The sequence below is a fragment of the Periplaneta americana genome, chromosome 2 (assembly GCF_040183065.1).
Source record: "Periplaneta americana isolate PAMFEO1 chromosome 2, P.americana_PAMFEO1_priV1, whole genome shotgun sequence".
NCBI lineage: Eukaryota > Metazoa > Arthropoda > Insecta > Blattodea > Blattidae > Periplaneta > Periplaneta americana.
This window is the reverse complement of record NC_091118.1, coordinates 191,398,060-191,414,605: the sequence shown is the minus strand read 5'-3', so window position 1 is coordinate 191,414,605 and position 16,546 is coordinate 191,398,060. Positions and strand designations below refer to the sequence as shown.

General features: G+C 36.5%; 3 protein-coding genes across 4 annotated transcripts in view; 1 reads left to right on the top strand and 2 right to left on the bottom strand.

Moving 5' to 3' along the window:
* Positions 1 to 16,546, top strand: part of LOC138694978 (LIM domain only protein 3-like) — a 913,591-nt gene that overhangs the window by 669,405 nt on the left and 227,640 nt on the right. The window lies entirely within an intron of this gene.
* LOC138695335 (adipocyte plasma membrane-associated protein Hemomucin-like) lies at positions 3,077 to 5,117 on the bottom strand. The gene is made up of 2 exons (XM_069819757.1): positions 5,093 to 5,117; positions 3,077 to 3,657 (listed from the first exon to the last, which is right to left on the bottom strand). The coding sequence occupies exons 1-2, from the start codon at positions 5,105 to 5,107 to the stop codon at positions 3,313 to 3,315; spliced, it is 360 nt and encodes a 119-aa protein (XP_069675858.1). The 5' UTR covers positions 5,108 to 5,117; the 3' UTR covers positions 3,077 to 3,312.
* Positions 10,705 to 12,747, bottom strand: LOC138695334 (adipocyte plasma membrane-associated protein Hemomucin-like). The gene is made up of 2 exons (XM_069819756.1): positions 12,723 to 12,747; positions 10,705 to 11,287 (listed from the first exon to the last, which is right to left on the bottom strand). The coding sequence occupies exons 1-2, from the start codon at positions 12,735 to 12,737 to the stop codon at positions 10,943 to 10,945; spliced, it is 360 nt and encodes a 119-aa protein (XP_069675857.1). The 5' UTR covers positions 12,738 to 12,747; the 3' UTR covers positions 10,705 to 10,942.

Below are 16,546 nucleotides of genomic sequence, written 5' to 3'. Positions count from 1 at the left end.
CGACACACCGGCGAAGCTGATATAATCCCTGCTGTTGCGAGCGTCGTTAAATAAATCATAATTTAAAAAATCACAATCAAAACCGCAGACAAATTGATATCACAGATATAAGAACGAGCATACAGTTTTCTGTGTTCGTGGAATTGCTCTACACCACTTCTGAAAAATAGTCTAGTCTATGGATGGATAAAAGAAACGTCTCTTCCTTACAGATTACACAGTATAATTGGATTTACATCAAAAACAAAACAATTAGGCTTATTACTACTCGCTCACATAAACGGCACAATAAAAATCTCTCGAACACCACAAGAAATATCCCAATTCCACAGCAGAACGAGTTCTACCTGCTCTGTCCATAGTATTAAGAGGAAAACTGCAATCTTAGAATGATCGCCACGCCTAAGTTTCGCTCAGTTGCCGTGGCGACACTAGGGGATTTAAAACTCACATTAGACCCTTGCCGAGTTACCACACTTTCGATTCCAAACGCTCTGGTATAGGTATGTATGATGTACAGCTTTGCAGCAACCAACGCTACTTAGTTCATGTCTGCTGTTGAGTGAACATACAAAAACAAAACAAAGCTAGGCTGTTGGAAATGAGTGCTCCGATAGAAGGATTATGATAACGAGTACATTATTGGGAAAGAAGGAAATTTACTTTATCAGAAATAATGAACAATGTTTTATTCGAAACACTTAACATGTTTACATCATTGATTGTACTGTGCATGGATTCGTAAAGCACGCTCTTAAAATTTGTTTTATTTTAAATTTGTGCTAATTTGTTAATTTCAAACTTTAATTTATAGTAAGAATTTGGGGTGGACAAGTTCCGGGCGCCAGGTAGCCATGGCGACTAAAAAATTTTATGTGTCACCTGAATTGTCTATTGAGTTCAAAATTTTTCAAGACTTCAATTCCTTTTATGTCACTAAGACTAATATAAAATGTAAAAAAAAGCGGTTGTAGGAAGAAAGTCAAATGTGCTTTTTAAATTAATGTGGATAATTTTGTTGCACATCTCACGATATTGTCATAAGTATCTTCAGTCCACGCCTGTGGAGTAACGGCTAGCACGTCTGGCCGCGAAACCAGTTGGCCCGGGTTCGATTCCCGTTTGGGACAAGTTACCTGGTTGAGGTTTTTTCCGAGGTTTTCCCTCAACCCAATATGAGCAAATGCTGGGTAACTTTCGGTGCTGGACCCCGGACTCATTTCACCGGCATTATCACCTTCATCTCATTCAGACGCTAAATAACCTAAGCTGTTGATAAAGCGTTTTAAAAACACCTAGTAAATTAAAAGTAGCTTCAAAACTTCTCTGAGATCTTGTATTTGCATTGTTTGGATATTAAATATTGTTTAATACTAGTAAATTCGATAAGTAAAGGCAACAATGGTGTAAATCAGTGCTTCCAGCGGTGGCCATTCAAAGCTTATTCTACACGTAATAGAACAGCGATTGTGGAGGTATGAACATATCACACTTGTGAGTTTTAGGGTGAACTTAGTGTTAAGATACAATGTTATTTTAAGTGACTGTTCTTCATTTAATTTAGGATATTCCCTGTTATTACTATTATTATTATTATAATTATTATTATTAATTGTGTTTTATTAATTGTCATTATTGAGTGTGATTAGTTACCACTAAAACCGGGTATTTACCCATTTGCAGTGTGAATAAATGCACATAAGTCTTACATAAATATGCAATTTTGAAAGTCTCGAAGTACCCATATTTTGTAAGTACAGTAGCTGTGTTTGAGTTGTAGTAAACAATACAGCCCTAAAAGTATGAAGTTGCAAGAGAAAAACATGTAACTTAGTTCTTTAAAGCATTACAAGAAGCCTGTGGGACAGAAGTCCTACCATACTGAACTACTAGAAGTTGGGTGGAAAAAAGGCATTCGCTTTCAATCGAGAGTTGACATCCGAAGGACTTTAGATTGATCAGTGAGAGAATTATCCAGTAATGCTGCTGAGGATGGAGTCCGCTGTCTTCCAAGAATTTGGCAGTGTATTGTTGAAATGGGAGGAGACTATATTTGAATTATGTAATATCAAAAGTAATCTAAATAAATTTAGTATGAAACATTAACTACGTCGTCATTACTTTTCGAACGTCCTAGTATATTTCAGTGAATGTATCTTTACCTTAGCCATGAGTGGGGCTACTTCCGTCATTGACTTCTAGCAGAATGTGGTGCCTACAAGTGGCGGGGTAACACGTTAAAAGACAGTGTCCAACATGCCCGACTGTCCAACAGACCCTAATTTACCCTATTATTATTATTATTATTATTATTATTATTATTATTATTATTATTATTATTATTAAGTTATGGTATATTTACTAATGTCGTTATAAAACCTTCGACACGTAATTCTTTTCAGTCATCCAATTAAAAAAAAACAACTTAAAGGTGATATTGTGTCGGCTTCATATTATTATAAGTTCGGTACTAGGCGGTAGGTCTCCTTGTAATAAAGAAAGCATTGTTATAATTCTATCGTGCAACAGCACCAAGTAGAGGGTTTATATTCATAGAGGCGATGGGAGGACAATTGTGCCTTATGTCGATGTAGATTTTGTTACTCTGAGAGTGAAAAATGAGGGCAAGCGAAATGATTAGGGATAAACAATACTCAAAATAAATATATTTTATTTTTAAGTTAGATCAAGGGGATTCAAACTTTGTAACCCCCATGGACGTTTATAACCCATCTTACATCTGAAGAGTCCACTGCAAGAATGATAGATGTCACATTCTAGTCGAAAATGGACCAAGACTGTCAATGCATAGCTGAAGAAATATAGAATGTACATACAGAGTTATATGGCATTAACACTGATAGTCATTGTATAGTAATGATCGGAAAATCACACTTAAGCTTTGACCGCTAAGCATTTCAAATTTTCAATTGCTTCTCCTGCAAAACGCATTCCAATTGACATCCATCATCCTTGCAGTGGACTCCTCATTTATTATGTTAATTATGTGATTTTCTCGTCATGTTTAAAACCCATTTTACTCGTTAGGCCCCAATCCTAAATGTAGAGTAATGAAATCATTTTAATTATTTTAAGAAGAAGATTTATTGCAAGGAAATTTAGAGCTTTGTACACTCAGAGACCATAGTTTTCTTCGTAAGAAGTTTGTCACAGATTGTAATAGTACAAAGTAACGTATGTAATATGATGCATCAGTGAAACGGAGAAAGGTTCTGAAAGGAACATTGTTAATAATTTCGTCATAAACATTTTTCCGAAGTGTACCACTTCCCGTCTCTTCATTCCACGTCTTTACGGCGATGTTGTAGTTGTTGGTGCTGCCGTTGTAGTTGTTGGTGCGGCCGTTGTTGTTGTTGGTGCTGCGGTTGTCGTCGTAGTTGGTGCTGCGGTTGTCGTCGTTGGTGCTGCAGTTGTCGTCGTTGCCGTTGTTGGTGCTGCTGTTGTTGTCGTCGTTGGGTAATGGTGTGGGCAAGGCAATGGTAGGTGCGGGTGATAAAAGTTAGGTTGCGGTTGGGGATAGTGGTAGCCGTGGTGGATTCCATCCTGTCCCCAAAACCCTCCACGTCCTCCGAAACCTCCAAACAGGCCGTAGTGGGCGATGGTGGTATACACGCAAAGCACCAGGAAGACGAATACCTATGAACATTAGCGAATCTCTAGTTATGTATAACTACAAGCTGATTATGTGACCTTTTTTTTACAGACTTAAGGGATGATAGAGGGGATCTTTATGAATGACTTTCATTTAGCATTTCGTGTCCAGAAAATTTTGGTTTGGAAATGGGATACAAAGAACAAGGGAATACATGAGAAAAAGTGTAAAGCAAGGTAACCAAGTGGAATACAAGGAAAAGGAGTGGAATATCAGGAAAAGAAGTGGAATAGGAGAAGAACAAGAGTAATACGAGGATAACAAAAAGAATAAGAGGAATAGAAAGAGAAGAAATTTAGTCCACACCTCTGGAGTAACAGTCAGGGCGTTTGGCCGCGAAACCAGGTGGCCCGGGTTCGATTCTCTGGCGGCACAAGTTAGATGGTTGAGGATTTTTCCGGAGTTTTCCCTCAACCCAATATGACCAAATGCTGAGTAACTTTGGGTGCTGGACCCCGGATTCATTTCACCGCCATTATCACCTTCATCTCAGTCAGACGTTAAATAACCGAATATGTTGATAAAGCGTCGTAAAATAACCCATTAAAAAATTGAATACTAGAAGAAAACGGGAATACCAGAGTATTACAAGGAGATGGAGTTACATTTTTATGTGACCATCAGTTCTCACATTACCTTCTATAATTTTTAAGTAGAAAGACATTGTTCCACATAAACACCAAACGTCTAAAACAATTGAATTAATGAGAACCGCAGAGACGAAAGCAATAAAAAGAAGGTAAGGACTAGTCTAATAAAACATTTAAATACAGAGTCAGGAATGCAGACGTTCAAGAGAAAAGTAACATACAAGCCACACATCATAATAATAGTAATAGGGATGATAATAATAAAAATTATAGTAGTAATAATAGTAATAATAACAACAATAATAACAATCATTTACTTATCCTGACAGAGTTAAGTCCGTAGGGAGGATGACTGAGTTTGTGAGGTATAAAAGTAAGTGATGGAATGAACATGTGGATGGAAGTGGAATAACAGAGTAGTGAAAGCGATCTAAGAACAGAAACCACAAGTAGAATATCTAAGGGTAGATCATTCAAAAGGTGGCGTGAATGACGGGCATCTGAAGAACACGAGGCGTACTTAAATGAACAGGTTTCGAGCATAGATTTAGAGAGGAAATAAGAGAAAGACATAGGCTATTTCAATATTCTGCTGCATGGGCGTTTCTGGTACATTCTGCAGCTTGTAAGCAACCTAAAATATTAATCCCAACGCATAATTTACTCTCTGAAATCTCTCCTAGATGGGTAGTTAGATTGTTAACTAAATATATGTTAAATCAAAACAAATTAATTGATTTCCCAAGTATATGTAGCCTATCTACATATTTGCTCTGAAATTTGCTATTTTAAAATGAGATTAAACTCTCAGAAACAAGAGAGGACTTACCACGATCTTGGCCATGTTGTTGCTGGAATGATACCCAAAGGCAAGACCGGGATATATATACGTACTGAGCGATGTTTGTACAGGTGGGTGTTCAAATAACAACAAGTTAAGGGTAACAATAAATCACTTTTCCGCCCACGAAATATGCTTACGAACAAGATACGTAGGCGTGATTAACAAGTATTTATACCAGGATTATTAGATTTCTGATTATAATACATTGTAACCTGTATAAATCAAGACAAACTCAACACCAGTGTCTTCGACCTCTGCCTCATTTGTAGAGTCCTGTGTTTGGTTACCTAAACCCTCCAAACTATAGTATAGGCAGAGCAGGTAGAAGAGAAAGTGACGTTACTTCCTCTAGTTCAGTGGTTCGTCGCCGTGTGGCGCTAGCCATGTTTTACGTGCCCAGTTTCAGGATCGCTATTCAAGTGAGCGCAAAAGGTTTTTAAAAATAACCTGTTAGATAAGGATGTATTGTAGAGTACTTATTTACAATATTTTACTTTAAAAAAAATGTAGTATTACTACATTAACAAATTGTGAGTTCTATAACACAACCCTGAATAATAAATATAATAATTAAGCAAAAAATGGAACATTGTGCCGGCTTCAGCCAGAAATTCGCAAGAAACAGTACAGCATCACAAAACGTAACATTTTTTATGGCATTATACTGCACGCATTGACATTAAATTATAGTTTTAATATACAAGAAAGAATGTAACATAATAAAGGAGACAATTTATTTTCACCAATAGTTCTATCTACTATTTAGTCATTAGTTGCAGTTGTATCTGGTTTATACGTAATTCAGGGGAACAAAAAATATTACGTGCAACATAGGCTCATAAATTAAGCTTCGATATTATATCTATGCTAATGTTAGTTTTGATCTTTTGAAATACCTAGGATATTTTGTGTTTTGTAAAATTAAAACTATTTGGTAGCACTGTATTAAGTAGTTGTATGCTACATATTGGAGAATATTAAATTAACGACTTTTCCATGAGATCTATTACTTTCTCATATGCCCGATTAGAAATCTTTTATGATGTGGAAACGTAATAAACAAATGTAATAAAATTGTAAACCAGATTAATTTCTAGCTTAAATGAAAGGCAGAATTATACTGTACTTATGTTTGCCGAACTAACTTTTACGTTAATTAAGACTAAAGTGCTATTATTAAAAATAAAATAATTAAAAATTAAACATGCATATTTAACGTAGTAGAAGCTAGGTGCTTGGATTCACAATTAGCACTTTAATACAGCACATTTTTTAACCGGCACATGGATTGAAAAATTTTCAGATGTAGAAAGTCTATGGTAATCATCACATGATAATCATTTTCTAATTCCAAAATGTCGCTCTAGACGATCCTAGTTAATTTTTTGTCAGAATATATTTAAATCTGCTACCCCACAAGAATTAATATATTTCGCTAGTGCTCTGAATTGTCACTCTAAATAATTCAAGGGTTCTTTCTTAGGCAAGACGTGTTCTTTGTATTGCCAATTACGTGTCATATATTTTCTAAAATCGTGTAATGCTAGAAGCCTTTGTACAGGGCAGACGAGGGAGTCTTTGAGTTCAGCGTATCTGCAAGGTCGTCCATTCACCTTTGAATTCTATTGTATTTTCACTTTCCTCGAACCCATCATAGTTTATGACTCTAAAAGATGTATCGATTTTGAAAAACTCACACTAAACAGCTGAAATGCTGGTCTGGAGTTCATTCTCTGGAAGGAATTACGGTCAATGTAACTAGACATAATTATGGGCATTCAGGTGTGGAGTAATGGCACATAAATGCATACAAGCGCATGATTAGCTAAGGTGTTCTTCTGATTTTCGCGTGTCACATCCAATTATTTTTTACTCGGATATTTCTGTAGTGCTCGGGAAAGGTGACACAAGTCAGTTTCCACAAACCTTTTTTGATAATTTATTGACAACCTACGGAACATTTGTTCGCTTGGAAAAAAATACATAGTTATTCCTCCCATTGCAATAATTCATACGAAAAAAATCAAATCGACATAAACCGGTCTAAGTTTTCAATAAATCATCAAAAATGGTTTATGAAAACTGACTTATGTCACTTTTCCCAGGCACTGCAGATTTAAAGCTGCTGTATCAACTGCTGGTTTATTTAGCGTCTATGGAATTGGTCATAGCCAGATGGTATTTGTTAAAGGTACATTGTTATGAGAAAGGATTGATGTCCTCTTCGTTGGATATTTTCTCTTCTATTCTTTTCTTAAGATATTGAGGCAAGTTTGGGAAAATATGGCATACGGTTTGGTTGCCAGTTCTTGCGTGGAAGTCCTACCTCTCTCCTGGCAATAATAAATTTATCGGCTCATACAATCAAACGTCGCCCTTCGTAGCGCAGTAGGTATAGCGCTGGCTTTCTATGCTCGAGGTTGCGGATTCGATCCGGCCGAGATCGATGGCATTTAAGTGTGTTTAAATTCGACAGGCTCATGTCAGTAGATTTACTGGCATGTAAAAAAAACTCCTGTGGGACAAAATTCCGACACACCGGCGAAGCTGATATAATCCCTGCTGTTGCGAGCGTCGTTAAATAAATCATAATTTAAAAAATCACAATCAAAACCGCAGACAAATTGATATCACAGATATAAGAACGAGCATACAGTTTTCTGTGTTCGTGGAATTGCTCTACACCACTTCTGAAAAATAGTCTAGTCTATGGATGGATAAAAGAAACGTCTCTTCCTTACAGATTACACAGTATAATTGGATTTACATCAAAAACAAAACAATTAGGCTTATTACTACTCGCTCACATAAACGGCACAATAAAAATCTCTCGAACACCACAAGAAATATCCCAATTCCACAGCAGAACGAGTTCTACCTGCTCTGTCCATAGTATTAAGAGGAAAACTGCAATCTTAGAATGATCGCCACGCCAAAGTTTCGCTCAGTTGCCGTGGCGACACTAGGGGATTTAAAACTCACATTAGACCCTTGCCGAGTTACCACACTTTCGATTCCAAACGCTCTGGTATAGGTATGTATGATGTACAGCTTTGCAGCAACCAACGCTACTTAGTTCATGTCTGCTGTTGAGTGAACATACAAAAACAAAACAAAGCTAGGCTGTTGGAAATGAGTGCTCCGATAGAAGGATTATGATAACGAGTACATTATTGGGAAAGAAGGAAATTTACTTTATCAGAAATAATGAACAATGTTTTATTCGAAACACTTAACATGTTTACATCATTGATTGTACTGTGCATGGATTCGTAAAGCACGCTCTTAAAATTTGTTTTATTTTAAATTTGTGCTAATTTGTTAATTTCAAACTTTAATTTATAGTAAGAATTTGGGGTGGACAAGTTCCGGGCGCCAGGTAGCCATGGCGACTAAAAAATTTTATGTGTCACCTGAATTGTCTATTGAGTTCAAAATTTTTCAAGACTTCAATTCCTTTTATGTCACTAAGACTAATATAAAATGTAAAAAAAAGCGGTTGTAGGAAGAAAGTCAAATGTGCTTTTTAAATTAATGTGGATAATTTTGTTGCACATCTCACGATATTGTCATAAGTATCTTCAGTCCACGCCTGTGGAGTAACGGCTAGCACGTCTGGCCGCGAAACCAGTTGGCCCGGGTTCGATTCCCGTTTGGGACAAGTTACCTGGTTGAGGTTTTTTCCGAGGTTTTCCCTCAACCCAATATGAGCAAATGCTGGGTAACTTTCGGTGCTGGACCCCGGACTCATTTCACCGGCATTATCACCTTCATCTCATTCAGACGCTAAATAACCTAAGCTGTTGATAAAGCGTTTTAAAAACACCTAGTAAATTAAAAGTAGCTTCAAAACTTCTCTGAGATCTTGTATTTGCATTGTTTGGATATTAAATATTGTTTAATGCTAGTAAATTCGATAAGTAAAGGCAACAATGGTGTAAATCAGTGCTTCCAGCGGTGGCCATTCAAAGCTTATTCTACACGTAATAGAACAGCGATTGTGGAGGTATGAACATATCACACTTGTGAGTTTTAGGGTGAACTTAGTGTTAAGATACAATGTTATTTTAAGTGACTGTTCTTCATTTAATTTAGGATATTCCCTGTTATTACTATTATTATTATTATAATTATTATTATTAATTGTGTTTTATTAATTGTCATTATTGAGTGTGATTAGTTACCACTAAAACCGGGTATTTACCCATTTGCAGTGTGAATAAATGCACATAAGTCTTACATAAATATGCAATTTTGAAAGTCTCGAAGTACCCATATTTTGTAAGTACAGTAGCTGTGTTTGAGTTGTAGTAAACAATACAGCCCTAAAAGTATGAAGTTGCAAGAGAAAAACATGTAACTTAGTTCTTTAAAGCATTACAAGAAGCCTGTGGGACAGAAGTCCTACCATACTGAACTACTAGAAGTTGGGTGGAAAAAAGACATTCGCTTTCAATCGAGAGTTGACATCCGAAGGACTTTAGATTGATCAGTGAGAGAATTATCCAGTAATGCTGCTGAGGATGGAGTCCGCTGTCTTCCAAGAATTTGGCAGTGTATTGTTGAAATGGGAGGAGACTATATTTGAATTATGTAATATCAAAAGTAATCTAAATAAATTTAGTATGAAACATTAACTACGTCGTCATTACTTTTCGAACGTCCTAGTATATTTCAGTGAATGTATCTTTACCTTAGCCATGAGTGGGGCTACTTCCGTCATTGACTTCTAGCAGAATGTGGTGCCTACAAGTGGCGGGGTAACACGTTAAAAGACAGTGTCCAACATGCCCGACTGTCCAACAGACCCTAATTTACCCTATTATTATTATTATTATTATTATTATTATTATTATTATTATTATTATTATTATTATTATTAAGTTATGGTATATTTACTAATGTCGTTATAAAACCTTCGACACGTAATTCTTTTCAGTCATCCAATTAAAAAAAACAACTTAAAGGTGATATTGTGTCGGCTTCATATTATTATAAGTTCGGTACTAGGCGGTAGGTCTCCTTGTAATAAAGAAAGCATTGTTATAATTCTATCGTGCAACAGCACCAAGTAGAGGGTTTATATTCATAGAGGCGATGGGAGGACAATTGTGCCTTATGTCGATGTAGATTTTGTTACTCTGAGAGTGAAAAATGAGGGCAAGCGAAATGATTAGGGATAAACAATACTCAAAATAAATATATTTTATTTTTAAGTTAGATCAAGGGGATTCAAACTTTGTAACCCCCATGGACGTTTATAACCCATCTTACACTGCAAGAATGATAGATGTCACATTCTAGTCGAAAATGGACCAAGACTGTCAATGCATAGCTGAAGAAATATAGAATGTACATACAGAGTTATATGGCATTAACACTGATAGTCATTGTATAGTAATGATCGGAAAATCACACTTAAGCTTTGACCGCTAAGCATTTCAAATTTTCAATTGCTTCTCCTGCAAAACGCATTCCAATTGACATCCATCATCCTTGCAGTGGACTCCTCATTTATTATGTTAATTATGTGATTTTCTCGTCATGTTTAAAACCCATTTTACTCGTTAGGCCCCAATCCTAAATGTAGAGTAATGAAATCATTTTAATTATTTTAAGAAGAAGATTTATTGCAAGGAAATTTAGAGCTTTGTACACTCAGAGACCATAGTTTTCTTCGTAAGAAGTTTGTCACAGATTGTAATAGTACAAAGTAACGTATGTAATATGATGCATCAGTGAAACGGAGAAAGGTTCTGAAAGAAACATTGTTAATAATTTCGTCATAAACATTTTTCCGAAGTGTACCACTTCCCGTCTCTTCATTCCACGTCTTTACGGCGATGTTGTAGTTGTTGGTGCTGCCGTTGTAGTTGTTGGTGCGGCCGTTGTTGTTGTTGGTGCTGCGGTTGTCGTCGTAGTTGGTGCTGCGGTTGTCGTCGTTGGTGCTGCAGTTGTCGTCGTTGCCGTTGTTGGTGCTGCTGTTGTTGTCGTCGTTGGGTAATGGTGTGGGCAAGGCAATGGTAGGTGCGGGTGATAAAAGTTAGGTTGCGGTTGGGGATAGTGGTAGCCGTGGTGGATTCCATCCTGTCCCCAAAACCCTCCACGTCCTCCGAAACCTCCAAACAGGCCGTAGTGGGCGATGGTGGTATACACGCAAAGCACCAGGAAGACGAATACCTATGAACATTAGCGAATCTCTAGTTATGTATAACTACAAGCTGATTATGTGACCTTTTTTTTACAGACTTAAGGGATGATAGAGGGGATCTTTATGAATGACTTTCATTTAGCATTTCGTGTCCAGAAAATTTTGGTTTGGAAATGGGATACAAAGAACAAGGGAATACATGAGAAAAAGTGTAAAGCAAGGTAACCAAGTGGAATACAAGGAAAAGGAGTGGAATATCAGGAAAAGAAGTGGAATAGGAGAAGAACAAGAGTAATACGAGGATAACAAAAAGAATAAGAGGAATAGAAAGAGAAGAAATTTAGTCCACACCTCTGGAGTAACAGTCAGGGCGTTTGGCCGCGAAACCAGGTGGCCCGGGTTCGATTCTCTGGCGGCACAAGTTAGATGGTTGAGGATTTTTCCGGAGTTTTCCCTCAACCCAATATGACCAAATGCTGAGTAACTTTGGGTGCTGGACCCCGGATTCATTTCACCGCCATTATCACCTTCATCTCAGTCAGACGTTAAATAACCGAATATGTTGATAAAGCGTCGTAAAATAACCCATTAAAAAATTGAATACTAGAAGAAAACGGGAATACCAGAGTATTACAAGGAGATGGAGTTACATTTTTATGTGACCATCAGTTCTCACATTACCTTCTATAATTTTTAAGTAGAAAGACATTGTTCCACATAAACACCAAACGTCTAAAACAATTGAATTAATGAGAACCGCAGAGACGAAAGCAATAAAAAGAAGGTAAGGACTAGTCTAATAAAACATTTAAATACAGAGTCAGGAATGCAGACGTTCAAGAGAAAAGTAACATACAAGCCACACATCATAATAATAGTAATAGGGATGATAATAATAAAAATTATAGTAGTAATAATAGTAATAATAACAACAATAATAACAATCATTTACTTATCCTGACAGAGTTAAGTCCGTAGGGAGGATGACTGAGTTTGTGAGGTATAAAAGTAAGTGATGGAATGAACATGTGGATGGAAGTGGAATAACAGAGTAGTGAAAGCGATCTAAGAACAGAAACCACAAGTAGAATATCTAAGGGTAGATCATTCAAAAGGTGGCGTGAATGACGGGCATCTGAAGAACACGAGGCGTACTTAAATGAACAGGTTTCGAGCATAGATTTAGAGAGGAAATAAGAGAAAAACATAGGCTATTTCAATATTCTGCTGCATGGGCGTTTCTGGTACATTCTGCAGCTTGTAAGCAACCTAAAATATTAATCCCAACGCATAATTTACTCTCTGAAATCTCTCCTAGATGGGTAGTTAGATTGTTAACTAAATATATGTTAAATCAAAACAAATTAATTGATTTCCCAAGTATATGTAGCCTATCTACATATTTGCTCTGAAATTTGCTATTTTAAAATGAGATTAAACTCTCAGAAACAAGAGAGGACTTACCACGATCTTGGCCATGTTGTTGCTGGAATGATACCCAAAGGCAAGACCGGGATATATATACGTACTGAGCGATGTTTGTACAGGTGGGTGTTCAAATAACAACAAGTTAAGGGTAACAATAAATCACTTTTCCGCCCACGAAATATGCTTACGAACAAGATACGTAGGCGTGATTAACAAGTATTTATACCAGGATTATTAGATTTCTGATTATAATACATTGTAACCTGTATAAATCAAGACAAACTCAACACCAGTGTCTTCGACCTCTGCCTCATTTGTAGAGTCCTGTGTTTGGTTACCTAAACCCTCCAAACTATAGTATAGGCAGAGCAGGTAGAAGAGAAAGTGACGTTACTTCCTCTAGTTCAGTGGTTCGTCGCCGTGTGGCGCTAGCCATGTTTTACGTGCCCAGTTTCAGGATCGCTATTCAAGTGAACGCAAAAGGTTTTTAAAAATAACCTGTTAGATAAGGATGTATTGTAGAGTACTTATTTACAATATTTTACTTTAAAAAAAATGTAGTATTACTACATTAACAAATTGTGAGTTCTATAACACAACCCTGAATAATAAATATAATAATTAAGCAAAAAATGGAACATTGTGCCGGCTTCAGCCAGAAATACGCAAGAAACAGTACAGCATCACAAAACGTAACATTTTTTATGGCATTATACTGCACGCATTGACATTAAATTATAGTTTTAATATACAAGAAAGAATGTAACATAATAAAGGAGACAATTTATTTTCACCAATAGTTCTATCTACTATTTAGTCATTAGTTGCAGTTGTATCTGGTTTATACGTAATTCAGGGGAACAAAAAATATTACGTGCAACATAGGCTCATAAATTAAGCTTCGATATTATATCTATGCTAATGTTAGTTTTGATCTTTTGAAATACCTAGGATATTTTGTGTTTTGTAAAATTAAAACTATTTGGTAGCACTGTATTAAGTAGTTGTATGCTACATATTGGAGAATATTAAATTAACGACTTTTCCATGAGATCTATTACTTTCTCATATGCCCGATTAGAAATCTTTTATGATGTGGAAACGTAATAAACAAATGTAATAAAATTGTAAACCAGATTAATTTCTAGCTTAAATGAAAGGCAGAATTATACTGTACTTATGTTTGCCGAACTAACTTTTACGTTAATTAAGACTAAAGTGCTATTATTAAAAATAAAATAATTAAAAATTAAACATGCATATTTAACGTAGTAGAAGCTAGGTGCTTGGATTCACAATTAGCACTTTAATACAGCACATTTTTTAACCGGCACATGGATTGAAAAATTTTCAGATGTAGAAAGTCTATGGTAATCATCACATGATAATCATTTTCTAATTCCAAAATGTCGCTCTAGACGATCCTAGTTAATTTTTTGTCAGAATATATTTAAATCTGCTACCCCACAAGAATTAATATATTTCGCTAGTGCTCTGAATTGTCACTCTAAATAATTCAAGGGTTCTTTCTTAGGCAAGACGTGTTCTTTGTATTGCCAATTACGTGTCATATATTTTCTAAAATCGTGTAATGCTAGAAGCCTTTGTACAGGGCAGACGAGGGAGTCTTTGAGTTCAGCGTATCTGCAAGGTCGTCCATTCACCTTTGAATTCTATTGTATTTTCACTTTCCTCGAACCCATCATAGTTTATGACTCTAAAAGATGTATCGATTTTGAAAAACTCACACTAAACAGCTGAAATGCTGGTCTGGAGTTCATTCTCTGGAAGGAATTACGGTCAATGTAACTAGACATAATTATGGGCATTCAGGTGTGGAGTAATGGCACATAAATGCATACAAGCGCATGATTAGCTAAGGTGTTCTTCTGATTTTCGCGTGTCACATCCAATTATTTTTTACTCGGATATTTCTGTAGTGCTCGGGAAAGGTGACACAAGTCAGTTTCCACAAACCTTTTTTGATAATTTATTGACAACCTACGGAACATTTGTTCGCTTGGAAAAAAATACATAGTTATTCCTCCCATTGCAATAATTCATACGAAAAAAATCAAATCGACATAAACCGGTCTAAGTTTTCAATAAATCATCAAAAATGGTTTATGAAAACTGACTTATGTCACTTTTCCCAGGCACTGCAGATTTAAAGCTGCTGTATCAACTGCTGGTTTATTTAGCGTCTATGGAATTGGTCATAGCCAGATGGTATTTGTTAAAGGTACATTGTTATGAGAAAGGATTGATGTCCTCTTCGTTGGATATTTTCTCTTCTATTCTTTTCTTAAGATATTGAGGCAAGTTTGGGAAAATATGGCATACGGTTTGGTTGCCAGTTCTTGCGTGGAAGTCCTACCTCTCTCCTGGCAATAATAAATTTATCGGCTCATACAATCAAACGTCGCCCTTCGTAGCGCAGTAGGTATAGCGCTGGCTTTCTATGCTCGAGGTTGCGGATTCGATCCGGCCGAGATCGATGGCATTTAAGTGTGTTTAAATTCGACAGGCTCATGTCAGTAGATTTACTGGCATGTAAAAAAAACTCCTGTGGGACAAAATTCCGACACACCGGCGAAGCTGATATAATCCCTGCTGTTGCGAGCGTCGTTAAATAAATCATAATTTAAAAAATCACAATCAAAACCGCAGACAAATTGATATCACAGATATAAGAACGAGCATACAGTTTTCTGTGTTCGTGGAATTGCTCTACACCACTTCTGAAAAATAGTCTAGTCTATGGATGGATAAAAGAAACGTCTCTTCCTTACAGATTACACAGTATAATTGGATTTACATCAAAAACAAAACAATTAGGCTTATTACTACTCGCTCACATAAACGGCACAATAAAAATCTCTCGAACACCACAAGAAATATCCCAATTCCACAGCAGAACGAGTTCTACCTGCTCTGTCCATAGTATTAAGAGGAAAACTGCAATCTTAGAATGATCGCCACGCCAAAGTTTCGCTCAGTTGCCGTGGCGACACTAGGGGATTTAAAACTCACATTAGACCCTTGCCGAGTTACCACACTTTCGATTCCAAACGCTCTGGTATAGGTATGTATGATGTACAGCTTTGCAGCAACCAACGCTACTTAGTTCATGTCTGCTGTTGAGTGAACATACAAAAACAAAACAAAGCTAGGCTGTTGGAAATGAGTGCTCCGATAGAAGGATTATGATAACGAGTACATTATTGGGAAAGAAGGAAATTTACTTTATCAGAAATAATGAACAATGTTTTATTCGAAACACTTAACATGTTTACATCATTGATTGTACTGTGCATGGATTCGTAAAGCACGCTCTTAAAATTTGTTTTATTTTAAATTTGTGCTAATTTGTTAATTTCAAACTTTAATTTATAGTAAGAATTTGGGGTGGACAAGTTCCGGGCGCCAGGTAGCCATGGCGACTAAAAAATTTTATGTGTCACCTGAATTGTCTATTGAGTTCAAAATTTTTCAAGACTTCAATTCCTTTTATGTCACTAAGACTAATATAAAATGTAAAAAAAAGCGGTTGTAGGAAGAAAGTCAAATGTGCTTTTTAAATTAATGTGGATAATTTTGTTGCACATCTCACGATATTGTCATACGTATCTTCAGTCCACGCCTGTGGAGTAACGGCTAGCACGTCTGGCCGCGAAACCAGTTGGCCCGGGTTCGATTCCCGTTTGGGACAAGTTACCTGGTTGAGGTTTTTTCCGAGGTTTTCCCTCAACCCAATATGAGCAAATGCTGGGTAACTTTCGGTGCTGGACCCCGGACTCATTTCACCGGCATTATCACCTTCATCTCATTCAGACGCTAAATAACCTAAGCTGTTGATA